The 27,794-nt window shown below is 47.0% G+C and overlaps 2 protein-coding genes across 4 annotated transcripts in view; both read left to right on the top strand.

The window, feature by feature from the left end:
- Positions 1 to 1,219: 1,219 nt before the first annotated feature.
- Positions 1,220 to 22,756, top strand: Sf3b2 (splicing factor 3b, subunit 2). Of its 2 annotated transcripts, none has more exons than NM_001362454.1 (21): positions 1,220 to 1,415; positions 1,590 to 1,636; positions 2,301 to 2,378; positions 3,358 to 3,597; positions 5,255 to 5,372; positions 8,267 to 8,373; positions 8,671 to 8,767; positions 9,051 to 9,142; positions 9,393 to 9,608; positions 9,729 to 9,866; positions 10,020 to 10,100; positions 10,261 to 10,488; positions 11,953 to 12,102; positions 12,730 to 12,819; positions 12,927 to 13,034; positions 16,728 to 16,835; positions 17,065 to 17,207; positions 17,307 to 17,408; positions 21,514 to 21,613; positions 21,700 to 21,885; positions 22,150 to 22,756. In NM_001362454.1, the coding sequence occupies exons 1-21, from the start codon at positions 1,283 to 1,285 to the stop codon at positions 22,219 to 22,221; spliced, it is 2,634 nt and encodes an 877-aa protein (NP_001349383.1). In that variant the 5' UTR covers positions 1,220 to 1,282; the 3' UTR covers positions 22,222 to 22,756. The 2 variants fall into 2 exon arrangements, with proteins under 2 accessions (NP_001349383.1, NP_084385.2); NM_030109.2 differs by having other exon boundaries at positions 1,222 to 1,415; positions 8,264 to 8,373.
- Positions 22,757 to 23,557: 801 nt separating this feature from the next.
- The window catches only part of Pacs1 (phosphofurin acidic cluster sorting protein 1), a 139,435-nt gene continuing 135,198 nt past the window's right edge, over positions 23,558 to 27,794 (top strand). The window contains exons 1-2 of one of the 2 annotated variants that reach the window (NM_001362451.2): positions 23,570 to 23,753; positions 23,870 to 24,138. In NM_001362451.2, the coding sequence (NP_001349380.1) occupies positions 24,008 to 24,138 (131 nt within the window). In that variant the 5' untranslated portion in view covers positions 23,570 to 23,753; positions 23,870 to 24,007. Of the gene's footprint in view, positions 24,139 to 27,794 lie in introns of both variants that reach the window. The other variant, NM_153129.3, reaches the window with a different exon arrangement.

Here is a 27,794-nt window from a genome sequence, read left to right as displayed (position 1 = left end):
AAGAAAGGTCCTGAGGTTTTTTTGTTTTTCCTACAAGAATATAAAGTCCCCAGGTTAGATACCCCCACCTCCCAACTCATTTATTAGCTGCCTCCTGGATGCTAAATACTTCAAGATAGAAGAAGATCAAGTTCCAGATCCTGTTTGGGGGAATGGAGGTGGGAATAAAGGACAGGAAAGACTTAAAAATGAAACAAAGACAATGGATTAGCTGGCAGCAGTAAGCCCAGTTTTCAAGAAGCAGAGGCAGGAGGATTGCCAAGAGCTAGAGGTTGGCTTGGGCTCGATTTTGTCCCAAGACAGTCTGAACTACATGACTCTTGATCTTCCACTCCATGAAATCGGGTGTGATAGTATATATCTGTAGCCTGCAAAGGATCAGAAGTTCTAGGGTAGCCTGGGCCACATATGGACACATTTGTCTTAAACAACAAAAACCTTGGGGCTTGAGAATTGGTGTTAAGAGCACTGTTGCTTTTGCAGAGGACCTGGGTTCGATTCACAAAAGTGTAACTCCAGTTCCAGATCTGACACTTCTGGCTTCTACAGATACCAGGCATGCAAGCGGTACATATACATATAATAAAACACCTGAAAGGTGGAAAATGTATTAATGAACATTCCTCGAAAGGGGGAAGGAAGCATTTGACAGAGAATACATTTATTTAAGACTTTTTCGAAGGTGCAAAAGGGGATTTTATTTTAGCAGTGCCCTTCCCCCAGGTCAGCAGCTGGAACTCAGCTTGGCGGTCCGTTCCTCCACCGGCTCCGATCCCCTTTCAGCCCATTCAAGCACGCCTGGGCGGGAGTGAGCAGACAAACACTGTTTTATCAGAGCCATCGGCACCAACCTCCCATTCGGGCGCCGGAAAGGAATCTCTATGAGCTCCTAGGAGAAATAAGCACCCAGGTCTCTCATCATTGAAGGGTGTCGGGACAGAAGACTTAGTATGTGTTTGGCCAGGAGAGAAGAAGAATGCATCTGCTCTGGGTAGAGTAAGCTCTTGCAGCCAGGCAGCGGATGTATTACTACTGCTGCATACCGGATGTCATAGCGAGCGTTCGTCCTCTAGATGGCGCATCCGCAAACTACAACTCCCAGAAGGCTCTGCAACCTCCGTTGGCGGCGATTCCTATTCCCCGGTAAGGGAAAGGGCGTGTGTTTGGACCAAGTTCTCTCCAATCACCGCGGGACGTGGATTACGCAACCGGAAGTTTCTGGAAGTAGGCCCGGCGGCTGACCCGAGCTTCCGTGTTGGTCTCGCGCCTTCTTGTGGCTAAGATGGCGGCGGAGCATCCCGAACCTCCCAAAGGAGAGTTGCAGTTGCCACCGCCTCCACCTCCAGGCCACTATGGAGCCTGGGCTGCGCAGGAGCTTCAGGCCAGATTGGCAGAGATAGGAGCGCCGATCCAGGGTGAGGCGCAGAGGCGGTCGAGAGGGGCCCTGCGTGGGCTTGTGGCGAAGTGGAGCTTGGTTACCCAGGAGACCCACGGGGCGGGGGGCGGAGACAGGCCTGTGGGACCTGACCTCGCCAAATTGGCCTGCTCGAGGTGATGCTGACCCCCTGATTCTGTGCTTCGTCCTATAGGGAGTCGCGAGGAGTTAGTAGAGCGGCTGCAGACCTACACCCGTCAGGTGAGTGTTGTCAGTGCAGGCTAGGTCTCACTTTTCCTGGAGGCCTTTAAGACTACTCACGGATGGATCTTCGTTTCTCTTCTCTTCTCTTCTCTTCTCTTCTCTTCTCTTCTCTTCTTTCTTTTTTCTTTTTCTTTTCTTTTTTTTTTTTTTTTTGGTTTTTTTTTTTTTTTTTGAGACAGGGTTTCTCTGTATAGCCCTGGCTGTCCTGGACTCACTCTGTAGACCAGGCTGGCCTGGAACTCAGAAATTCGCCTGCCTCTCCCAAATGCTGGGATTAAAGGCGTGCGCCACCACTCCGCGGCTGGATCTTCGTTTCATATACTTTTTTTGTTTGTTCTTTCGCGATAGGGTTTCTCAGTGTAGCCCTGGCTGGCCTCAAACTTAAGAGATCCTAATGCGTTTGCCTTCCGAGTGCTCCAGCACACCGGGCTAGGTCTTTTTTGTGTACTTCAACGCAGCAAGCCGGCTCTTGACCATTTTGTCAGTTCTTGGTTTTGCTTTATTGTAATTACTTCTACTCCTGTTGCTTTTCTCAGGTTCCAGCCCCAGTCTCTGTCAAGTGGGCACTGGGTACATTTTGTTAAGTAAATAAATGGAAGAGGAGGTTATGTAATGGAATACGTCCTTGTAGTCTGACCTAGAGCTCTCTTTTTTCTTGTAGACGGGCATTGTCCTGAATCGACCAGTTTTGAGAGGAGAAGATGGGGACAAAGCGGCTCCTCCTCCTATGTCAGCACAGGTAAGAGATTGCTTCGAGGATCTTTTCTGCTCAGGATAGCCATGTGTTGAGCTAGCAGATGGGACCGTAAGTTAAGGGTGAGGTCTAAGGAGACAAAATTGTGACCTCTTCACTTCTGATTTAGTGCTGCTACTGTTTTAATCCCCAATGTCTACTCCTCCAAATTTGACTTATCACTCAAGATTCCACTAGAATATCTGGAAATGTTCCTTGATCCTTTCTCAGCTGGAAGTGGTCATGCTTTCTCCTGCCAGGTATAGCTCCCAAAGTTATTGAAACGGTAAAGGATAATGCCCTGACTTGAATAATATACTCCCTGCATCTAGTACAACGTAGATATCCTATGCCTTGGAATGTTGGTTATTACTTTTTTTTTAACTTATTTTTATGTATATAAGTGTTTTGTCTGAATTTGTATTTTGTCCAAGTTTCTACCTGTGCGTCACGTGCATGCAGTGTTTTAGGAGGCCATTGAAGGGCGTTGGGTCATTCTGGGGCTGGAGTTACAGAACTGTGAGCTTCCATCGGGGTGCTGGGAATTGAGCCCTGATATTATAGAAGAGCAGCTCTTAACTGCTTGGCCATCTATCCAGCCCTAGTTCCTATTTCTTTAAGTCCTTTCTGATTCTAGTATTTGTTTCTCTTCCTCTAAAGTTGTGGCTTTGACCTGGAGTTTATTGGTGTGTTTGTGTATGTGTGTTTTGTGAAGTTCCTGTATGGATTTTAGAGGTGTCCTTGTACCTCCTTAAATTGAATGCAAAATGTAATATGAATGTTCCTCATATTTTTTCAGAGAAGCTAATAGCTTTGATCAGTGTGCTAAAGTTAGCATCTTTTGATTCTTTTATGGTGTATTTTCTTGAATCCTACGTCATTAGACTTCAAATTCTAGTATCTGGCTCTTTTGCTAGGTCTCTAGCAAATGCTTATAAATTGAATAAATGCTTTCTAATTCATAGCTGTATTTTTTTCCCCATAGCTGTCTGGGATTCCTATGCCACCACCACCTATGGGACTTCCCCCTCTACAGCCTCCTCCACCACCTCCACCACCTCCACCAGGCCTTGGCCTTGGCTTTCCTATGGCTCACCCACCAAATCTGGGGCCCCCACCACCTCTTCGAGTGGGTGAGCCTGTGGCGCTGTCAGAAGAAGAACGGCTGAAGCTGGCACAGCAGCAGGCAGCTTTGCTGATGCAGCAAGAGGAGCGTGCCAAGCAGGTAGGACAGGTGGAAACCTGTACCTGGGACACATTAGGTCCCTGACGGGGAAATGGAGCCTGAGAAAGCTAGACCCTGAGGCCAAGCCTTTTAGGAAGGTCTTGGTTGAAGACTAGAACGTAGGTATAGTTAGACTCCCAGGAAGCCAGTATTTTGGCAGATTGGCCTGGGCCCTATTGCTGCTAGTGTGAGATTCACTGAAGCAACATGAACTCTTGGGGTACTGGAAGACGGTGATGTTTTTCTCTCTGACTTGACATCTTGCTCTATCCAGAGGATGCCATTTAACATTATTTAATGTCCAAACCAAGATGCTTCATTCAAATTTGCCTTGGAGGCTACCTGATAACCAAATAGGTTCTAGTGCTTCCATCTTTTCTGTAGTCCAGGAGTTAGCACACTATGTGTGCCCTGCTTGTGGATGGCCTATAAACTAAAAATGATTTTTTTTTCAAACTTTGGAGGGTTGTCATTAAAAAAGAAAGAAAACCAAACATTTTAAACCAAGTATATTGTAGAATTCCTATGATAGTAACACATGTAATTTTACTCTTTATCCATTATAGAAAATACTTTGCTGCTAGTTTTTTTTTTTTGTTTGTTTTGTTTTGTTTTGTTTTGTTTTAAAGATGTGTTCATTTATTTTATGTGAAGAAGAGGGCATCAGATCCCATTAAGGATAGCCATGAGCCACCATGTGGTTGCTGGGAATTGAACTCAGGACCTCTGGAAGAGCAGTCAGTGCTCTTACCTGCTGAGCCATCTCTCCAGCCCTTTGCGGCTAGTTTTATGTGTGTTATTTAGGTGGCTTGTGGAGAATGCTGGCATACCATTTGAGTTGAATTTAAACTATGATGGTACAGATTGAGGAATGCTGTAGGGGTGTCCTTCCCCGCATCAGCTTTACCCAGTGGGTGACTCAAGAATATTAGAAAGTAAGCATTAGCCGCTGGCTGGTGGTGGCGCACGCCTTTCATCCCAGCACTTGGGAGGCAGAGGCAGGCAGATCTCTGTAATTTCAAGGCCAGCCTGTTCTACAGAGCAAGTTCTAGGACAGCCAGGACTACACAGAGAAACCCTGTCTGACACAACCAAAAGAAAGGAAAGGGGAAAGGGGAAAAAAAGGGAAAAAAGGGGAAAAAAGGGAAAAAGGGAAAAAAAGGGAGAAAAGGGGAAAAGGGAAAGGGAAAGGAAAGGGAAAGGGAAAGGGGAAAGGAAAGGAAAGGAAAGGAAAGGAAAGGAAAGGGAACATCAAACACAACATGGAAACATAGAGGAAGTGCTGGAAACATAGAGGAAGTGCTGGAAACATAGAGGAAGTGCTGGAAACAGAGGAAGTGCTGGAAACATAGAGGAAGTGCTGGAAACATAGAGGAAGCTCTAAGAAAATGTCTCATGGTTCTTTCTAATGGTTTCATTTTTGTGTATTAAAACTCATTGAAAAGTAGAAATCTCTTCCAGAAACCAGAAACTTCCTAGGCTTTTTCATATTTGTTTTTAGGAACTTTCCATCATGATAAGTTTCTAGTTAACATGCAAACAGGTGTGGGGAAGATGACCACCTCAGTGTCCCTGTTATTCTCCTTCGAAGGAACCCATTTGTCAGGGCTATGCGCCAAATTCTTTTCCAAGCTGAGTCCGCACTTCTTTCTTGTAGGCAGCTGTGTTAATGGAGCAGGAACGGCAGCAGGAGATCGCCAAGATGGGCACTGCAGTCCCTCGGCCGCCTCAGGATATGGGGCAGCTGGGTGTCCGTACTCCTCTGGGGCCTCGCGGTAAGACCCTGGAGTGGAAGGGCAGAGCAAAGAAGTTGTTCTTAAAACGTTTCCTTTATCTCTGTGTGGTGGCACGTGCCTGTAATTCTGCTGCCAAAGCAGCGGCAGAAGGGAAAAGGTGGTCCTAGAATTTATAGTAAATTCAAAGATGTCTGGGCCACTTAAACCTTTTCTTAATTGTTGTTTGCTTTTGTTTTTTCTGTTTTTTCTTTTTTTAAAGATTGATTTATGTGAGTATACTTTAGCTGTCTTCAGACACAGCAGAAGAGGGCATCAGATCTCATTACAGATGGTTGTAAGCCATTATGTGGTTGCTGGAATTTGAACTCAGGACCTCTGGAAGAACAGTCAGTGCTCTTAACCGCTGAGCCATCTCTCGAGCCCTGTTTTTGTTTTTCAAGACAGGGTTTCTCTGTAGCCCTGGCTGTTCTGGAACTTACTCTGTGGCCAGGCTGCCCTTGAACTCAGTAATCTACCTGCCTCTGCCTGCTGAGTTCTCGAATTAAAGGCACACACCACCATCTCCTGGCTTGAAAACCTATCTTAGAAAGACTAAAAGCAAGCTGGGCAAGGTGATGAACACCTTTAGTCCCAGAACTTGGGAGGCAGAAGGATCTCTGTGAGTTCAAGACCAGCCTGGCCTACAAAGCAAGTTCCAGGACAGCCAGGGCTATTACATAGAGAAACCTTGTCTTGAAAAAATGTTTTGAAAAGACCCAGAGCCTAGAGAGATGGCTCAGTAGTTAGGAACACTTAACTGCTCTCCAAGAAGACACACGTTTGGTTCCCAGTACCCATATTAGATGGCTCACAGTGTAACTGCAGCCAGAGAAAATCCAGCACTATGTTCTGGCTTCGAAGGCCTCTCATGTATACCCACAGACATAGACACATATTATAATTTTAAAAAAAGAAAACAATCAGAGCTGGAAAGGTGGTTTAGTGCCCTGGCTGCTCTTCCAGAGGACATGACTGACATGTGTAGCAGAATCCCTACACATAACATAATAAACTTGGCTGGGCAGTGGTGGCATATGTCTTTAATCCCAGCACTTGGGAAGCAGAGGCAAGGAGATCTCTTTAGTTGGAGGCCAGCCTGGTCTACAGAGCCAGTTCCAGGACAGCCAGGGCTACATAGAGAAACTCTGCGTGGAAAACAAAAACAAAAAACAAACTAAAAATAGTAAGTTATTAAAAGTCTTAAAACAAAAATTTCTTCTACTGGGTTTGAACTTAAAGCTCTGAACACACTGAGCCTGAGCTGGGGCATTTGGCTATATTCTCAGCACTTCAGAAACTTGTAAATACAATGAGCCCTCAGTAGATTGTGGATCTATAGCTAAGCACATTTCATATAACTAAGTGGAAAGTAAAACAAGTATGTTGTATTTGGGCTGGAGAGATTTGTAAGTAGCTCTTGCAGAGTACCCAAGTTCAGCATCCACATCGGGTGGCTTGCAGCTGCATGCAACTCCAGGAGATCTTACGTCCTCTTTGGGCTTGTAGGCACTGCACTCCTGCATATTCTCCCACATACACATACATATAATTAAAAAATACCTATTTACAACATTAACAGACTTTCTTGTCATCCCCTAAGCCTCAGCAGAATTATTCACATAGCTTTGCATTGTAGTGGGCATTCCAGATGGCTTTAAATACAAAAGTACTTATAGAGTCTGTGTAAATCCTGTTTTTTATGAAGGCCTTAAGTATCCTGATTCCAGTATTTGGGTGGGGTCCTGAAACAAAGTTTCTCTGTACCAAGAGACGTGTGTGTGTGTGTGTGTGTGTGTGTTACTGAGGCTGGAGAGATTGCTCAGTGGTTAAGACATTTGCTGCTCTTGCAGAGGTCCCAGGTCTGTTCCCTGCGCCTACCTGAGCGGTCATAGTCACCTCTAACTCTGCTTCTTCCTGGGGATGCATGGCCTCTTCTGACCGGTGCACATACATCCATGAAGACAAAAAACCCATCGGATCTATAAAAAGTTACTTGCTGAGCTTGGTGGTACATACCTTAAGGAGCTGATCTCTGTGAGGTTGGGTCCAACTTGGTTTACAAAGCAAGTTCTAAGACAGCCTGAGCTACACGTAGTGAGGCTCTGTCTCCCAAAACAAAACAAAAACAAAAAAAATGATTACTTGTGTCAGCTATGACTGTGCACATCTGTAACCTGTAACCCTAGTGGTCAGGATGTTGCAGAAGGATCCTGAGTTTGAGCAACACGACTCTACCTCCCAAAACCCAAAGAAAGGCTGGAGAGAGAGCTCAGCTGTTTGGAGCACTTCTACTCCTGCAGAGTGCCCACGTTCAGTTCCCAGTTCCCTCATGCTGGTTTATAAACAGCACCTACATTTTTAGGGGAACTGACCCCCTCTTTAGACGTGCAGGTATCAGGCATGCATGTGGTGTATATAAGTATGTGCAGACAAACAGTCATATACATAAAATAAAAATTGAAAAACAACAAAAGAAGAGGCTGGAGAGATGACTCAATCAGAGCGCCTGCTAGTCTTGCAAAGGAGCTGCATTTGACCCTGCCATGCACACTGGGTGCCTCACGCGCACTGGGTGCCTCACAGCCGCTGGAAACTACAACTTCAGGGGATCTGACTTGCTGTTATGGCTTCTGTGGCTACAACACACATATGAAATATGAGAGAAGAGAATAGAAAAATAATAAATCTAGAAGAAAAACTTAACTATAACAAGAATATGGCATGTCATGAATTTTCATATAAGGTGTGTACTGTAGCCAGCTTGTGAACCAAAAGCCAAACGTTGCCGGCACCCCAGAAGTACTTGACCCTTTCATCACCCCTTGCCCTGCAGGGCACCCATCACCAATGAGAGAATTCTGACATTGGATTTCTTTTTTTCCTTTTCACAGTAGCTGCTCCAGTAGGCCCTGTGGTTCCCACGCCTACGGTTTTGCCCATGGGGGCACCTGTTCCTCGCCCTCGGGGTCCCCCCCCACCCCCTGGAGATGAGAACAGAGAGGTGAGAGACTGCTGACTTCCTCCTATGGTCAGAGGTTGCAGTTTAGAGGGGGCTGCCTTAGAATCTCAGGGATGTCTGTGAAGTGGGGCTGGGTTAAATTCTTGGGTATAGGTAGGAGCCACACTTAGCTAAAGTGAGTTTTTAGGGTTAGGGACTTGAGACATTTTGGGCAGAATTCTGAGGGCTGCAGAACCTGGTGTGTTGTATTTATCACCACCCAGTAGCCCCTCCAGTAAGAGCTGGCATTAGAGGAGGAAGGCATTGGGTGTCAGCCCTTCCGACTGGGTGTTCCTGCAGATGGATGATCCTTCTGTGGGCCCCAAGATCCCCCAGGCTTTGGAAAAGATTCTTCAGCTGAAGGAGAGCCGGCAGGAAGAGATGAACTCTCAGCAGGGTGAGTGCTATTGTATCTTGATGCTGCAACACAGGACTGAGCCATATAAGCTGAGGCCTGGTCCTTCCTCCCGTCTCAGTCCCTGAGGAAACAGTGTAGCGAGCAGCTACTTTGTAGCAATGGAGAAACCAGGGTGCGGTAGCATATTCTTGTGATCCCAGCACTTGGAAGGCTGAGGCAGGAGGATCCGAAGTTCAAAGTCATCCTTGTTTCCATATACGATTTAGACCAGCCTGGGATGGTTACAGTTAGGAGAGTTGATGGTTGTATTCTTCCCTAACAGAGGAGGAGGAAATGGAGACAGATACTCGCTCATCTCTGGGACAGTCAGCATCAGAGACTGAGGAGGACACGGTGTCCATATCCAAAAAAGAGGTTGGTGATGAAGCTTGTCTGGGAGGAGCGTGCCAATATCCTCTGAGCTTCTTGGCTATCTTTCAATTGCCACAAAGCCCTTTGAGTTCCAAGTACTGTGGATACATTTACAACTGAAAAGGCTGGGGCTCCGGGGTGCACAGCAGCGCTCTGACATCTGCCCACTTGGATGAAGACTTAAGTTGGGAAGTAGTGAGGGCAGGTGTGGGATGCAGATCCTCTGACTTAGGTAGTTTTCCTGTCTCGATAGAAAAACCGAAAGCGTCGGAACCGAAAGAAGAAGAAAAAGCCACAGCGGGTGCGGGCAGCCTCATCAGAGAGCTCTGGGGACCGAGAGAAGGACTCCGGTCGGTCCCGCGGCTCGGACCCCCCTGCTGCTGACGTGGAGATTGAGTATGTGACCGAGGAGCCTGAGATCTACGAGCCCAATTTCATCTTCTTCAAGAGGATTTTTGAGGCTTTCAAGGTACAGAGGGTGGTGTGCTCTGAGTAGCCTACCTTGCTGAGGGGGACGGGGGCACACAGTACCGGAGTCAGAAAAGGCGGTGTGCCAAGAGTGGAATCTCCACATGGTCTGTCTCCTCAGCTAACTGATGATGTGAAGAAGGAAAAAGAAAAGGAGCCAGAGAAGCTTGACAAGATGGAGAGCTCTGCAGTCCCCAAGAAGAAGGGCTTTGAGGAGGAGCACAAGGACAGTGACGATGACAGCAGTGATGATGAGCAGGTCAGGCCCCCTCCGTGGGAGAGAGATGCAGGGCCCAGGGAGGTGGAGTGTTTTCCTCAGAGACCATGGTAAAGGGCTTTCGTGGCTTAAGCATTGCCACGGCTGGCAGTTTGATTGCTACCTGATGCCACCTAAGAGGTTATTCTCTTTTAGGAAAAGAAGCCGGAAGCCCCTAAACTGTCGAAGAAGAAGTTGCGCCGAATGAATCGTTTTACTGTGGCAGAACTCAAGCAGGTTAGATCTGGGATGGCCGAGTCAGCTCTGCAGCCTCGCTGGGACTCAGCCCCAGTTTGTTAGATGTTTTATAAGGCAGGCTTGGTCTGGGGGTCATTGAGAAAGAGAACACAGCTCTAACCCAGAGGTGGCCTTTCTGCAAACCCACTGTGCTTTTCAGCTGGTGGCCCGGCCTGATGTTGTGGAGATGCATGACGTGACGGCACAGGACCCCAAGCTCTTGGTCCACCTCAAGGCCACCCGGAACTCCGTCCCTGTGCCACGCCACTGGTGTTTTAAGCGCAAGTACCTTCAAGGCAAACGGGGCATTGAGAAGCCCCCCTTTGAGCTGCCAGACTTCATCAAACGCACAGGCATTCAGGAAATGAGAGAGGCCCTGCAGGAGAAGGTGAGACAAGGCTGGGGCACGACCCTTTGTAGCAGCTTGCCTCAGAGCTGGACTACCTGCTTGGTACAAATTAGCCTTTTTCCAGTTCAGAAGTCAGCACTGTGTGATGACCGTGGGTCTGTTAGAGTGTCACTCCTTTGTCATGTTGAGGTTCCTGGTCCTAAATAGCAGTTTTCTTCTCCTTTGCCTGACTGCTGTTTGTTTTTGTTTTTGTTTTGGTTTTTGGTTTTTTGTTTTTTTAATGAACTTGTAGTTAGAGGTGGAAATGATGCTTGTCTTATTTAGGGTTGCTAATTCTGTGCTGAAACACCATGGCCAGAAGCAGCTTGGAGAGGCAAGGGTTTACTTTACTCACAGCCCCAGCGTAGCAGCAGTTCACCAGCAAAAGCAGCGAGGACGGCCAGGGACCTGGAGGAGGAGCTGACGGAGGCCATGGAGGAGGCTGCTGGTTACTCTCCATGGCTTGCTCAGCCTGCTCTCTGAGAACTCAGGACCACCTGCCCAGGGCTGACACCACCCACAGTGATTAGATCTTTCCTCTCAATCACTAATTAAGGAAATACACTACAGCAGCCACTCCCAACCTGCAGGTTGAGGCCCCTTTTTGGGTATTGAACCAAACTTTCACAGGGGTAGCCTAAGACCATCAGGAAAACACGGATATCTCCATTATTATTCATAACAGCTGCAAAATTACATTTATGAAGTAGCAACAAAATAAATTTTAAGGCTGGGGTCACTGTTTTAGAGGGTGAGAGCATTAGGAAGGCTGTGTGCTGCCAGGTCTTAGGCAGGCATTTTCTTAATTGAGGTCCCCTCCTCTCAGATGACTTTAGCTTGTATTAAGTTGACATAAAACTATCTAGTGCAGTGTGTGTGTGAATCATGTCCTAAATGTTTTAATGTGGTTAGTACTAGTTGTCTGTGAGTAAAACAAACTAAGCGAAAAGCGCCTTCCGTTGAGCCTTCAGTTCTCCAGTCCTCTGTTCAGTTTCTGACTTATTTATTGTCACGTGTGTGTGTGTGTGTGTGGCTTGCCTGTGTCCATGTTCCTTGTTTGCGTGCACACCTGGTGCCTGCAGAGGTCACAGGAGGGGCTCAGGAACCTCTGGGTCTCCTAGCCTTCTGGGCTTGGAATTGTGATGCTGCCCTGTTAGTGCTGGAAGCCGAATCTGCAAGCAGCAAATGCTTTTAAACCAGGGAGACAGCGCTCCAGCCCTGATCCGGTCCTATTTGATTACGCAGTTCTGACACAGAAAGCCAAGGCGCTGTCATACAGTAAGTCTGTGTTCAGCATAGGTTGTGCCATTTGAATCTTCGGTGTTGGTGTTGAGCTCAGGAACTTGCTGGTGCTGAGTTGCATTTTCAGAGTGAGATAAATGAGGTTCCCTTGAGTTGGGCCAGGTCTTCTACTAAAGACTTGACTACTAACCCAGTAATTCATCTCTTCTGCCTTCTTTACAGGAAGAACAAAAAACCATGAAGTCAAAAATGAGAGAGAAGGTTCGGCCGAAGATGGGGAAGATCGACATTGACTACCAGAAGCTACACGATGCCTTCTTCAAGTGGCAGACCAAGCCGAAACTCACCATCCATGGGGACCTTTATTATGAGGTTGGGGAGGAGGCTGGAGGAGGGGCAAGGCTGAGTCTTAGTGTTGACTTTGGTTAGAGTCCATTTCAGAGCTGGTACAGCGGTCCTCAGCCTTAAAATTGTTCATGCCTGCCATTCGTTGAGATAGGATGTGTTGGGGTTTGTTTGTTTGTTTGTTTTCTCCAAACAAGTTTTTCCCCCCTGAAAAAAATCTATAGCTCAAGCATTTGAAGTGATGCATTTGAAGTGATGGTTGGTGGGTGGTTTAGGCACAAGATGGCCAAGCATTTTGTTTTAAATAGCAGAAAAAGTTTTATTTTCCCCCTGATCTTTGAAATGTTAATCACCATGGCGTCACTTGATGTTTGTGCGAGGAGGATGCTGACGGTCATTCTGTCCAGTGACCTCGATGTCACGTGAAAGAGCAGGTTCCATATTCGTTCGGCCTGTTTCTCACAGTGCGTTAGCAGCACAGAGTCTGGCCTTCTTTTCTTATTCTATCCAGAATCTAAGCGGGAGCCAGACAACCCTCACGGGACTTTGTAACTGATAGAGATTAGGACGGCTTGCCTGTTCTCATGTTCTCATGCCACTGCGTTCTCAGTATATCTAGAAGCCCCGATAAAGCAAGCTCTGCTTTTTCTTCAGGGGAAGGAGTTTGAGACACGGCTGAAGGAGAAGAAGCCTGGAGATTTATCTGATGAGCTAAGGATTTCCTTAGGAATGCCAGTAGGACCTGTGAGTGTTGGCTGAGTGCTTGGGAAAGCTGGAGAGGGGGAGAATGAGCAGAAAGGAAAGGCAGGGTAGGGGAAGGTAGGTAACATCCTGGTCTGCTTTTCTTACAGAATGCCCACAAAGTCCCTCCTCCGTGGCTGATTGCCATGCAGCGATACGGGCCACCCCCATCCTACCCAAACCTGAAAATCCCTGGACTGAATTCACCTATCCCTGAGGTGAGCAGTGAGCCTGTTTGCCTTCTTGGCTGCCTCTTTTTTTTTTTTTTTTTTTTTTTTTTGTCTTTTGTCTTTTGTGTGTGTGTGTTTTGTTTTTTTAAAGACAGTTTCTCTGTGTAGCCTTGGCTGTCCTAGAAATCTTTCTCATAGACTAGGATGATCTTGAACTCTGAGATGAATCTGGTTTTGCTTCCCCAATGATAGGATTAAAGGCATACTGGTCAACTTCTGGTTCTTTTGTTTTTGCTCTTGTTTGTTTATTTGCTTGCTTTTGGTTTTTTTGAAACAGTTTCTCTGTATATTCCTGGCTGTCCTTGAACTCACTCTGTAGACCAGGCCGGCTTTGAACTCACAGAGATCTGCATACCTCTGCCTCCCAAGTAATAGAATTAAATGCCTGCCACTGTCCCGCTGGTTTTTTTGTTTTGTTTTAATAGGGGATGATTTTGTTTTTTCCTTGTCTAGATCTCTTTCTTCTTTTCCTCTCCCCTTTTCTAGTCTCTCTTTCTGTTGCATGCACAGGAATGTGTGGGCATGTGTGTGTGTTGTGTGCACAGGAATGTTGTGGGCATGTGTGTGTGTTGTGTGCACAGGAATGTGTGGGCATGTGTGTGTGTTGTGTGCACAGGAATGTTGTGGAGCAGAATATGGAGTGCTGGACTGTCTTCCTCGTGGCTCTCTGTCACTTCCCTGAGATAAGGTCTCACTGAGTGAGAAGCTTGTTGTTTTAGCTAGGCTGGCTGGATGGGCAGTGAGCTCTTGGACCCATCTGTCTTCATCCCTAATGCTGGATTCGTAGACATTAGCAGCCATATGTAGCTTAAGATTCAAATTCAGGTCCTTACCCTTGCAGAACAATGCCCTTCCTTACCACTGAGCCACCATTTTTAAAATTTCTAAATTCTTTAAAAATTTAATTTTATTTCTAATTCATTTTTAACCTTCATATTCCATTCTCCACCCCTCTCCATCCACCCTCCAACTACTCTACATCCTACCCACACCTCCTCCCTACCCCACCCCGTCTTCACATGGATGCCCTCATCCCCCACTCCACCTGACCTCTAAGCTCCCTGGGGCCTCCAGTCTCTTGAGGGTTAGGTGCATCATCTCTGAATAAACACAGACCAGGCAGTCCTCTACTGTATGTGTGTTGGGGGCCTCATATCAGCTGGTGTATGCTATCTGTTTGGTGGTCCATTGTTTGAAAGATCTCAGGGTGTGTGGGGGATCCAGGTTAATTGAGACTGCTGGTCCTCCTACAGAACTGCCCTCTCCTCAGCTTCTTTCAGCTTTCCCTAATTCAACCACAGGAGTCAGCTGCTTTTGTCCATTGGTTGGGTGCAAATATCTGCATCTTAGTCTTTCAGCTGCTTGTTGGGTCTTTTGGAGGGCAGTTATGCTAGATCCCTTTTTGTGAGCGTTCCATAGCTTCATTTAAAGTGTCAGGCCTTGGGATCTCCCCTTGAGCTGGATCCACCATTTTTTTAAAAAAAAGTGATAGATTTGGGCTGGAGAGATGGCTCAGCGGTTAAGAGCACTGACGGCTCTTCCGGAAGTCCTGAGTTCAAATCCCAGCAACCACATGGCGGCTCACAACCATCTGTGATGAGATCTGATGCCCTCTTCTGGTGTGTCTGAAGACAGGTACAGTGTACTTACATAAACAAATTAATACTATGCCAGGTTACGTGCCTGGCGTGGTGGCGCTTGCCTTTAATCCCAGCACTCGGGAGGCAGAGGCAGACGGATTTCTGAGTTTGAGGCCAGACTGGTCTACAAAGTGAGTTCCAGGACAGCCAGGGCTATACAGAGAAACCCTGCCTTGAAAAACCAAAAATAAATAAATAAATAAATTAATTAATTAAAAAGGAGGAATAGATTTTATTTACTAATTTACTTTTTGTGTCTATGGGTGTTTTGCATACATCTGTTTGCCTGGTGCCTGCAGAGGCCAGGAAAGGGTGTCAGGTTCCCTGTGAGTGGAGCTGTGACAGGAGGAGCTGCTGTGGGGGCAGGAGCACATGCTCTTAACTTCTGAGGCATCTTTTTATCCCGAGCAGTTTTTATTTTAAGAAAAATGCCATGGGACCACTGAGGTGGTTTAGTGGGTAAAAGTGCTCACCACCGAATTTGCTCACTTGAATTTGATCCCTAGGACCCACATGGCAAAGGAGAGTACTTTATGAGTGTCAATTCATTGTAATCAAAACAAAACACACAAAAACAACTTAAATTCTAGGGGCAGGTGGTGGAGCCAACAAACAGTTTAAAAAAAAAAAACCAACGTACTGGATATGTAACAAAAAAAAAAGCCAAACTACAGCATACTTGTGATAAAATATTCAATCATGATTACTAAGTACTGGGCTGATTAAATAACTCAGGCAGGTGAAGGAGCTTGTGGCTAAGCCTGAGAACCAAGTTCAATCCCTAGGACCCCCATGGTGAGCCAAAAAACTCTCAAAAGTTGTTCTCTAGTTTCTGTACATTTGACACATGCACACGTACACACATTCATCATTTTTATACCATACAAAGAAGACAGGTTATTCACAACTTTTTATTTTGAGACAGGGTCTCACTATGTTGTTCCTGGCTGGTCTTGAACTTACCATATAGATCAGCCTACTTTTGAACTCACAAGAAACCTGCCAGCTTCTGCCTCCTGATACTGGAATTAGCTACAGTTTCAGTACTCAAGAGTTACTAAATTTTGTCTTTGGTGAAACTGTAAGGAGGTCTCTGATGTATACATGGATAGATAATTCCAGCTCAAGAGTGGCATTACCTTTTTTTTTTTTTTTTTTGGTGTTTTGGTTTTTTGGTTTTTCGAGACAGGGTTTCTCTGTGTAGCCCTGGCTGTCCTGGAACTCACTTTGTAGACCAGGCTGGCCTCGAACTCAGAAATCCGCCTGCCTCTGCCGCCCAAGCATTAAATTATTTTTAAATAAACTTAACTGAAAAGTACTGAGAGACAAGTTATTGCAGTGAAAATATTGTCAAACTTAATTTCTATTTCATGAGATAGATGCTAACCAACTAATTTTCCTATTTAGGAAGAATTGGGAAGAATAAATTAGAATCCTGGTTTTTAAAGAATTTGTTTTGGATTTAGGCAGTTCACACTATGTCCCAGAGGAGGACATGCACCCAGCCTCTGCCCCTGTCCTTGCTGATCCTGTAGCCTTGAGTTTTGGTGCTTTATTAGGTTTTTAATGTTTCCTGGGAGGGAGGGAGGGAGGGAGGGAGGGAGGGAGGGAGGGAGGGAGGGAGGGAGGGAGGGAGTGAGTGAGTGTGTGTGTGTGACGGGGCATGGGGGAGATGTCGTGTTTTCCCTTGTGTACGCGCTTGTGCATCTGGTGCCTGTGCACCTGGAGGCCGGCCAGAGGTGGACAGTGAGTGTGTTCAGTTATTTTCTCCCTTGTTTCCTCAACTTCTGGGTCTCACCCATTCAGTTAGACTGGCCAGTAAGCCCCAGGAATCTTCATGCCTCTGACTTTCCAGGGCTGGAGTTACAAACTTGGGTCTGAGTGTTGCTTAGCAACCACTAGTACAGATTAAACCATCTCTTGAGTCTCTGCTTTTTGTTTTGTTTTTAATGTTGTGCAGTTTTAGTTTCTGTGTAAGTTGTGTACCTTTAGTGTAGCTTTTTTCTCGGGCTTCAGCGCATTCGTGTGTCCTCTCTTGCAGAGCTGCTCCTTTGGATACCATGCTGGTGGCTGGGGCAAACCCCCAGTGGATGAGACTGGGAAGCCGCTCTATGGGGACGTGTTTGGAACCAATGCTGCTGAGTTTCAGGTATGGGTAGACTGTTTAGTTTCATTTTACTCCGTGCTAGAAAGGTTAGCAATAGTTGGTCTAAACCGTCATTGTCAGGGAGCGGAGTGTGGTACTGTTCCAGTCTGAAGAGGGACATGTGTTCTTGAGGTGTGATGCCGCTTTCCCACAGAAGATTGTCTCAGGGAACAGCAGGGTGGGGTGACAGACGCAGTAAGTACTTGTTGAAGGAATGAGGAATTTCTTTTAGACCAAAACGGAAGAAGAAGAAATTGACCGGACCCCGTGGGGGGAACTGGAACCATCTGATGAAGAATCCTCAGAAGAGGAGGAGGAGGAGGAAAGCGATGAAGACAAGCCAGATGAGACTGGCTTCATCACACCTGCAGACAGGTAGTCTCGGAGCCTGTTTCCTCCAGAGCAGCCTGTCTGTCTGTGGCTTTGTCTGTGGGGACTGCTCTTCACAGTGGAGCTTTGCTTCTTCCTGCACAGCGGCCTCATCACTCCCGGAGGATTCTCATCCGTGCCAGCTGGGATGGAGACCCCTGAACTCATTGAGCTGAGGAAGAAGAAGATCGAAGAGGCGATGGATGGGTGAGAGAAGTCACCAGCAGTGATGGGAGGGCCTTTACTTCAGTTGGTTTTCTGGATTGGTTGGCTGACTTTCTATTTTTCTGTGTTCCCCCACCCCTTTAAAGATATATTTACCTTATGTATATGAGTGCTCTATCTGCATGTATACCTGCATGCTAGAAGAAGGCATTAGCACTCATCTTTCCAGCCCCTCTTCATTCTTTTTTTAACAATTATTAAACACCAACTTTGTGCTAATGGGAAATCAGCAGGGTGGATGGTTGAGGTATACTAGTGGTCAGAATAAATTAACTGTGAGTCTGGCTAGCAGTGACGAAGCTGAGGAAACCTGAGTAGTTGGTTTGAGAAGAATGCTGAATGATGGAGAAGTTCTTGGAAGGCCTCATTGAAGAGGGGTATTTGAGCTAAATATTAGGAAAGAATCAGCCAGTGGTGGTCCCTGAGGCCGGCTTTTTGCATTGTCCCAGATGATATACCTCTATTTTAGGTGAGAACGTAGCATTGTTCCCTTTTCTAGTTTGCTTTCTCTTGCTGTGATAAACACCATGACCTAAAGAACCTTGGGAGAAAAGAATTTACCTGGCTAACAGTTTACAGTCCGTTATGAAGACGAGGCGGGGCCCTGGAGGCGGGGCCCTGGAGGCGGGGCCTGGAGGCAGGGCCTGAAGAGAGGTTATGGATGTGCTTGCTGGCTGGCTTTTATGGCTTGCTCAATCTGCTTTTTATACAACCCACGATCGCCTGCCCAGGGCTGGCACATTCCTCATTGGGTTTGGTTCTCCTACAGCAAACATTGATCAAGAAATGTTTCATGGGTGTGACTACAGGCCAGTCTGCTGGGGATATTTTTCCAAGCAAGGCTCTCTCTTCCAACTTGACTCTAGTTTGTGTCAAGATGACAGAAAACCAACCTACACACCCCTTTATCCTGTGTTATTTGTACTGTGCGCATGTGTATGAGGTGTGCATGTGATACACTGGTGTAGGAGCCGGAGGCAGCTGTCAGGTGTCTCCCATTGTGCTCAGCATTACTGTTTTAGACAGGATCTCACTGAACCTTGCTAAGCTAGATAGCCAGAAATCCCAGGCTTACTTGTGTTCCTGCTTACCCAGACCTGGGGTTGCAGGCGTGTGTTCTGTGCCCACTTTTTATGTAGGTCTTGGGTATCAACTTCAGAGCCTTGTGCTTTCCCAGCGGGTTAGTGACTTAGTCATCTTCTCAGCCTCAGATTTTGTAATATTTAAAAGTCTTCATTTTTTGAGTAATTTTGACTATATAGAGTATTCGAGGTTGACAGTTTTCTTCCCCTTCAGATTTTTCTCTCACCATTTTTTCTGACCTACCCACCCTCCCTGTGTGTGTGTGTGTGTGTGTGTGTGTGTAAATGCGCATACCAGAGTCTTCATCTCTTGGTTGCCCTCTTAGTTTTAGAGATTGGATCTCTCACAGAACCTGTACAGGCTTGCTCTTGTCTCCACTGGCTTGGTGCTATGTTTAGAGACACCTTTGTCTGCAGATCTAAACTCAGAACCCCATGCTTTTGCAGCAAGCATATAGCCTACTGACCAATCTCCCTAGGCCCTGTAATAATATTTTATATATTTGCTTGCTTATTACAACATTTACCAGTTCTAGGTTGAACTGTTGATCCTCTGGCATCTACCTCCTAAGGGCTGGGATTACAAGTGTAGGCCACTTATTCGGGCTCTCTGGGTTGATTTTGATTGCTATTTTTGTTACTGTGGATTGTAACCTTCCCCACCCCTTTCCAAGATGGGGCCTTACTTACTGTGTTGCCCTGGCTGGTGTGGAACTGTGTAGGCCAGGCTTTCTTTGAACTCACAAAGATTCACCTGTCTCTGCCTCCTAAGTACTGGGATAAAAGCCATGTGCAGCTGTCACTGCTATGACTGGCCTTTTTCTTTTTAATTTGATGACTATTCTGCTGCATATACATCCATATGCCAGAAGAGGGCACCGGATCCCATTACAGATGGTTGTGAGTCACCATGTAGTTGCTGGGAATTGAACTTGGGACTTCTGGAAGAGCAGTGTTCTCACCCCCCCCCCCGCCCCCCCGCCCTGATTTTTGAACTACAGCTGGCCTTGAACTCATGGTTCTCCTATCTCAGCTTTTTTTTTTTTTTTTTTTTTTTTTTTTTTGAGACAGGGTTTCTCTGTGTAGCCCTGGCTGTCCTGGAACTCACTCTGTAGACCAGGCTGGCCTTGAACTCAGAAATCCGCCTGCCTCTGCCTCCCAAGTGCTAGGATCAAAGGTGTGCGCCACCACCGCCGGTCCTATCTCAGCTTTTATATCTCGGGTTAAATATAGATGTGCATCACTATGCCTCACATGTGCCTGATAGCTCCTGATAGGCAGTTTAGCTTTGTGAAATTTACTGGGTTAGAGCATTTTATATTCCTCCCCATCTTTACCTTTGACTACTATTAATGGTTGTTTAGAAACAGTTTGATATTCTGAAACTTGGTTTTTTGGTTTTCTTAGTAGGACTGAAATAGTCCTCCTCACTAGGGGGCAGTGCTCAGGAGACTCTGTTCTCACCCCCAAGCCCTGTGAATTTGGAGGGTTTTCCATTTGATCAGTGGGACTTGGTGCTGTTTTGCATCTTGGCTGAACAGTGGCTGCTGTCGTTGCTCATCCTTCCAGGAACTGCTTGGTGTTGGGAATTCTCACATGCATGTTTCCTCGCTCTTCTCCCCCAATGCTTGAAGAAGGAGCTCTTGAGCTCTCTCTGTGTCCTGCAGACTCTGAAAGCATTGCTCTTCTTAGATTTTGACCCTGATTCTCAATTCACAGAATCCTCTCAGCTCTGTATGGGTATCCTCTGGTCTGTGGCCTGGAAACTCAGTACCATTGTAAGGTTCATTTTTATTTTATTTTATCTTATTTTATTTTTAATTTTTTTGGTAAACTTTAAAGACAAGGGCTCTAAAGCAGTGCTGTCCCAAATTAGGGAATCAGAACCAAAACCAAAGAGTAAAAATAAATGAATAAAATAGACATTCTCAGAGGTAGTGCCTGAAGTTCTAATGTTCTAGCCCTCCCAAAGAAAAAGGGCCTTCAACCACTGATTTCAATTATGCATAGACTAGCACAGTCAAGGTCAAATGGCAAGCTCATTACTACCACTCTAGACCATGTGCTCTCTAACTCTTCCCATCGAAGAGGTAACTTTGTTTTTGATTGTTTTTTGAGACAGGGTTTCTCTGTGTAGCCTTGGCTGTCCTGAAACTCACTCTGTAGACCAGGCTGGCCTCGAACTCATAGATTCTCCTGCCTCTGTCTACATACAAAGTGTTGTGCTTAATGGTGTGAAACACCTCTACTATTTGTTTTTTTGAGATCATCTTCCTATATAGATCTGCCTGTCCTGGAATTCAGTATGTAGCCCAGGCTGGTCTCTTACTCACACTCACAAATATCCGCCTGCCTTAGCCTTTGAAGTGCTGAGTACAGCACCAGACCTGACTTCGATCTTTTAGAAAAGCAATCAACGTTACTGTGTGTGCATACTTGATGTGTGTGTGTGTGTGTGTGTGTGTGTGTGCGCGTGCGCGCGCGCATGCGCATGTGGGCGTGTATGGGGGGGCGTGTGTGTGTGTGTGTGTGTGTGTGTGTGTGTGTGTGCTCGCGTGCGTGTGTGTGCGCCTGTGTGTGGAATTGGTTTTCTCTTTTCTCCTTTATGTGGGTTCCAGGGATGGGACTCAGTCAGGTTTGTACAGCAAGGATTTTTATCAGCTGTGCTATTTTGCTGGCCCTCACCTGTTCTTTTGACAGCTTCTCTGTTGGAAAGCTTTCTATGAAGCTTTAGCCTCTTTGTCCACTAATGCTTCCTTATGAGTCTTGGCTTAAAGGATCCCTTAGCTTAGTCTCTGTACCCCTTACAGATTGTGTCCTGTGGGGCCAGTACTGACCCCACTCCACACCCCTCACCCAGCGTTTCTTATGGGCCTCCTTCAGTGGCAGAACCTTCAGCCGTAGTTATCTTGGGATTCTCTTAGAATTCAAGTGTCACTTATGTTTCTTTTGACTCAGGAGACCCTTTTGCCCCTTATTGGGTTTTATTTTCTTGTCCTTTGCAGAAGTGAGACACCTCAGTTATTCACTGTATTGCCAGAGAAGAGAACAGCCACTGTTGGGGGAGCCATGATGGGATCCACCCACATTTATGACATGTCCACGGTAAGCATTGGAGAACATTGTTTTGTAACTGAGATGGAGCCCGCGTTTCTGAGAGTCTGGAGATAATAAGGTTCTGAATTTTTCAGGTTATGAGCCGGAAGGGCCCAGCCCCTGAATTGCAAGGTGTGGAAGTAGCGCTGGCGCCTGAGGAATTGGAGTTGGACCCCATGGCCATGACGCAGAAGTACGAGGAGCACGTTCGGGAGCAGCAGGCACAAGTAGAGAAGGAAGACTTCAGCGACATGGTGGCTGAGCATGCTGCTAAGCAGAAGGTGGGAGCAACCTGTGGGCCTAGGAGGAGGGCTGTCCTTTCTGGTGGAGGGAGAGGCGGGTGGACTCGGTGCCTGAAGGTCTCCGAGATGCTCCATTGGTGGCAGTCTCTTAAGTTCAGGAAGAGGAAGGAAGTCATTTAGCTCTCAGGGGGAGAGGAGAGTGTGGTTTCAGTGCTTTTTACCTTAATTTTATGTCTGGGTCAGGCTGCCTCCTGTCTGGGGTTGTCTAACCTATTGTAACTTCTCTCTCTCTCTCTCCTACAGCAAAAGAAACGGAAAGCTCAGCCCCAGGACAGCCGTGGGGGCAGCAAGAAATACAAGGAGTTCAAATTTTAGGTCCTGCTCGCATAGCTGGCCTGCCTTTAGGCTCTTTGTATGTCTGGGCTTTCTCTGTGGCTCCCTAAAGCTAGATCTGGACTCCCTAGGCTCGTCACTTCCTGTTCTTATTTTAGACTTGTTTTGTAAATAAAGCTGTTTCCCAAGGAAGGATGAATACAGGCGCTCTTGAACCTCTCTCTCTTTTAGCTTCTGCAAAAGCATCTACTTCTTGCCTGTAATCACAGATGGCCCATAGGACTATGGGACTGTAGTTCTGAACTGAACTTGTGGGTAGTTCACTATCCCTACCCCTCCTGTGTGTGAAGGCTCTGCTGAAGGTACCTTTGGGTCTGGTCTGACCTTACTGCTTTGTCCGTGGGGAATAAAAATAGCCAGCTTAGCACCGTGGCTAGGCTGGGAAGTAACTGTAGGCTAGGGAAGTAGGCCAGGTCAGGCCTTCCTCATTGACCTTGTGGCAGAAAGGCCGATTTCTTACCTATTGGAGAACATCTGTCTCTAAATAAAATCTCAATTGTTCCAGAGTACTGGCTAACTACTTGGATTTACTAGTGTGTGTGTGTGTTGGTGGGTGGGTGGGTTTGAAGGGCTTGTTTTGTCTTCGTCACTGAGTTCTGAGAAGTTTTTTGAAAAACTAGACTAGGTTGGAGCACAGGATTCCATAACATTTGCTCAAGTACTGGGGAGAAGGTGTGGGTGTAGGAGAGTGCAAGAGCTCTAGGTAGGGTGGGGGTGTGTGGGGATGGCAGCTGATCAGGCCTTGAGAGAAATAGAATTCTAGAAATTGAGAAAGCACCGAGGCACTCTGGGACTTTTGTAAAGAAGGCTGTGTCGGGGGCGCTGTACCAAGAAAGGCTGTTGGACCTAGACAACCTTAGCTCAACTGGCTCCTGCCCACAGTCAAGCTGGAACTTAAGCTCCTTAGGTGGTGGCCGGCCCCTGGATCTCTACCTACTGCTTCTTTTGCAGAAGTGGGCGAAATAACCACAGAAGGGGTCGCCACAGCGGGCTATCCGATTTCCATGCAACGCGTGACCAGAACTACGTGTACTGCAGATCCCAGGGGCTGAGCGCGCTCTCGTACAGTCTTCTCCGGTCCGGGACCGCGCCCCGGAAAACCCGGGTTTCCGCTGGCGGGGTAGCAGCCGCCCGAGGAGGGCGGAGGGAGGAGGGGCGCGGAGCCTGCACGCCGAGGCCTGCTAGGGACTCCAGGGCCGCGCCGCGAGAGCGCGCGGGCTGTAGCCCCTTCCCGGGGGCCGCGGGGCCGAGCGCGAGTCTGGCCCCGCCCCTCGGCGCCGGTCTGGGTGGGGCCGCGGCTCCCCGCCCCTTTCGGACACGCCCACCCAGTGTCTGGGCCTCGCGGGCCGCAACAGGCGGCGGCGGGCGAGCGCGAGGACCGCGCGCAGCGAAAGCCCGCGCGTGCGTGCAGATTCGCTGGTGGCTCGCGCTCCGCCGGGCGTTCTGAGGAGACGCGCTGAGCCGCTGCCGCCGCGGGGGGAAGCCTGAGAGTCGCTCGCGTGCCCTCAGTCTGCGTAAGCCCCGCGCCCCTTCCTCCCCTGGCCAGGCCATGGCGGAACGCGGAGGGGCGGGCGGTGGTCCCGGAGGCTCCGGGGGCGGCAGCAGTCAGCGGGGCTCTGGGGTCGCCCAGTCCCCGCAGCAGCAGCCGCAGCAGCAGCCGCCGCAGCCTCAACAGCCGACGCCCCCCAAGCTGGCCCAGGCCACCTCGTCCTCCTCGTCCACCTCGGCTGCGGCCGCCTCCTCCTCGTCCTCCTCCACCTCCACCTCCATGGCCGTCGCGGTGGCCTCGGGCTCTGCGCCTCCGGGCGGTCCAGGACCAGGCCGCACCCCCGCCCCAGTGCAGATGAATTTGTATGCTACCTGGGAGGTGGACCGGAGCTCATCCAGCTGCGTGCCCAGGTGAGCAACGGGCGGCTGGGAAAAGGTGTTGGCCTAGGGGACCGCCAGGCTGGCTCTGTGACAGGCCCCGCCTCCCCATCTCTCCGGGGCGAGTGGAGGGTACGTCCTCCACTCCTAGCTCATCTTGGCTTTGGGGGGTGGGGGCTGTCTTCTCCTGGGCCTTCCAAGACTGTTGTGTGGGCCTGCCCTCTCCAGCAGTCCCACCTTCCGCCTTGGCTCGAACCACCCTCCTGTCCTCCTGGAGCAATGGTGGCCTCGGGGACCCAGCCCAGTGGCCTTCCTTGGCTGGGTCTGACCGAATCTGGCCTTCCTTACGGTCAGTAAGTCACTCTTCTTCCTGCCTCACTGGCGCCCGTGGGCTGTACATATGTTAATGTTACACAGATGTGGTAAAGATGGCTTTGATATAGTTCTTTCCCAACGTACTTAGCATGTGCCAAATTCATTTGTCACCTGTTGCAGGTAAAGCTGGTTAACACTTGGGGGTTCAGTACATACATTCATATGTTCTTCATGCTACACACATTCTCTGGGTACTCTGTGCTCTTAGTTTGGACATCAGTTGAATGTGTTCTTAAATGCAAGTTTTCATTTCCTCCTCCACTAGATACTGGTCACAGAGTCTCCAGGTTCCTATGAGCTCTGTAAAATGACTGCCTTGTTCCTAAATTCAACCCATTTTTCTGTCCATTGGAACTATCTGAAAACTTGCATCAAAAAATTATGCTTGTTTCTCTATGGCAAAGCAGTTGTTGTATATACTTCTTTGGGGACAGTGTGTTGGATTGACCCTATGCTAAGACAGCCTGCAGGGTTGGTTTTGCCCAGTAAGCACAAAGAAATGCCTGGAGGTGTTCATTTTGTGCTTCTAAACCGAGTTGATTCTCAGGTTCTGTTCTTTCTTACCCTGTGAGTCCAGCAGAGCAGGTGGATGTGCCTGTAAGCCAGAGATTGGGTGCCCTGTGGGGTTCCACCCTCAACTCAACTCTGCTGGTGTTTCTTTCTCTCCCTTTATTTTGAACAACATCACACCACAACATTGTACCAATATATAGGGCATGAAAAATGATGACACAAGCACATCTTTCTTATGTCATTTATTGAAAAATATAGAACATTACCCCACCTGTCAAACTCTCCAGGTTCCTTGCTGAATTACATTCTGGCTTCCCCTACACACTTCTGAATTATGCCCCCCCCCCCATTACAGTGTACTACATATAAGTCTGTAAATATATTTTTTAGTTTTGTGTGTTTTTTATTTTTGTTTGTTTGTTTTTGAGACAGGATCTTACTTGCCTTGGCTAGCCTGGAACTCACAGAGATCTGCCTGCCTCCTGCCTTCCCAGTTGCTAGTATTAAAGGTGTGCACCACTACTCTTGGCTTCAACGTTTTTTTGGAGCTTGCAGAAATGTTCTTATATTGTATGTAGCCTGTCACTTTTAACTCAGGCTTATGCAAATCATCAATGTTGTCTAGTAGCTCTAGTTTTTAGTACTTTCTCTAATGTATAGTATTTGGTTATATGAACTAATATATGACTCTGATAAATATTTAGGTTGTTCCCTGTTAACATGGGCAGTTTTGTGTGTGTGTGTGTATGTGTAAGTATGTATGTATATATGTATGTATTTGCTCAGGATTTGTGCTCTTGGGCAGAAGTTTCTTTAGAGTATGTTTGAAGTATATATAAAGTATATGTGTGTGTGTGTTTGAATATATTTATATTTATATGTACATACACACATAAGTATATACGAAGCATATATAAAGGAGTGGAGTTGATACTTGGAGAGTGTGGATTTGAAGCTTCAAGAGATGGTACTAGACTGTTTGCCATTTCTGCCCTCCACGTTTCATCCCTTTGTGCACAGTAGTCCCTGCACTGATTTATAGTGTCCTCTTTGTCCTCCTTTGAGGAAATCAGGAACCACAGTAATTTACTTTGGCCAGAGCCCTAGCATGACACCAAACTCAAATTAGAGCTCACTGTGGAATGGCATGCCTTTTGGTCCTGAGCAGGCCTCTTTTTATTTTTATGTGGGCCTGTCCATTGTTGAAGTATGGTATTCACCTCTTCCTTGCATAAAAGTCCTGTGCTCCACCCTGCATGGGTCTGCTGTTAATAAAACATGTTCTACTTTGGATCGTGGCCTTGTCTAGCTTGTTAGATTGAAAAAGCGTGCATTGATGGGCAGAAGCTGTCATAAAGGGAAACAAATAGAATCACCACTGAGTTTTGATTTGACCGTAAGAACTCTTGGTTACTAAAAAGTCTGCAATAATAAGTTACTAGCTCCAGAAACAGGGTAGGCATTCTATATGTAGATGTGTATGGCTATGTCTTGTTTACTGACCAGTCCTGGCCTGTCTTCTGCCCTTCTATGACTTTGCTTTTAGCCCTTATCCTTGTGCCTCCCAGCACCTTGGGAAACACTTGTGCTTCTTGGAGCATGCTGCTGTGTCTTTAGAAGGAAAACACCTTTTCTGTGGGCAGAAAAGGACATGCTATTGGCCCTTCTAAATAGGAAGTCGTTTGGTTAATTTGTTGTCTCCTTGTACTTGTCCATGTTATTTAAAATATACTACCAGGCCAGGCGTGGTGGCGCACGCCTTTAATCCCAGCACTCGGGAGGCAGGTGGATTTCTGAGTTCCAGGCCAGCCTGGTCTACAAAGTGAGTTTCAGAACAGCCAGGGCTATACAGAGAAACCCTGTCTCGAAAAACAAACAAAACAAAACAAAAACCAAAAACCTACCAACATGAAGCTCTATGTAGAACTGGAACTAACCACCTTCTCTCGTGTAATCCAGTGAGACACAAACCTGTGAGCTAGGCAATGAAGAAATGTGAATCTGAGGACAGATGTGCATGAGAACACTGTGGGGCTGGGCATAACGACATATGCGTAGTCTGAGGCAGAACATTGATGACTCAAGGACAGCCAGAGTTCATAGTTTGAGGCCAGCCAGGGAGAGATAGCAAGACTTACTTGAGATTAGACAAAGAGAAAAATCCAAAAGCAGTCAGCACTGTAAGAGTGGGTGTCACCTAATACGGAAAAGAGGGGGTGCAACGGAGCAATAGGAAGGTCATGCTGCTATCTTTGATACTTTAGAAAATTTTATTTGCTTTTGAAAAAAATCTTTGTGGACATTTAAATAAAGGTGAGCTAAAAGTGAGCATTCTAGATGCTTTTAGGTGCCTGCCTGTTGGTTTTTAATTTCTGCTAAATTCTCAAAATTGATAGTATTATTTTTAAAACTTTCAATAGCATACTTACAGTTGGCTTTAAAATGGCTTAATTGTTCTTTGCATTGATGCTTCTTTTTATCAGCATTAAAACAGAAAACAGCATTAGCATATGTCCATGACTCAAGCAGTGTAGAAAGAGAGACTCTGTAATGGGAAAGGCCCCGATCCCACCCCTGTTCTCACTTCTCAGAAATTAGCACCGTGAAATATGGTTATCTTTAAGACTTTATTATGATAAAATAAAGGGCTGGGGATGTAGCTCACTTGGTAGAGTGCTTACCTAGCACGCACAAGGCCCTCAGTTCAGGGCCAGCACCATGTAAGACTGGGTGTGGCAGGCCATACTGGTAATCCCAGCATTTACATAGGAAAGACAGGAGTTCAAAGTTATCCTTAGTTA

The sequence above is a fragment of the Mus musculus genome, chromosome 19 (genome assembly GCF_000001635.26).
Source record: "Mus musculus strain C57BL/6J chromosome 19, GRCm38.p6 C57BL/6J".
NCBI lineage: Eukaryota > Metazoa > Chordata > Mammalia > Rodentia > Muridae > Mus > Mus musculus.
The sequence above is the reverse complement of the archived record's forward strand: the minus strand, read 5'-3'. Positions and strand labels throughout refer to the sequence as shown.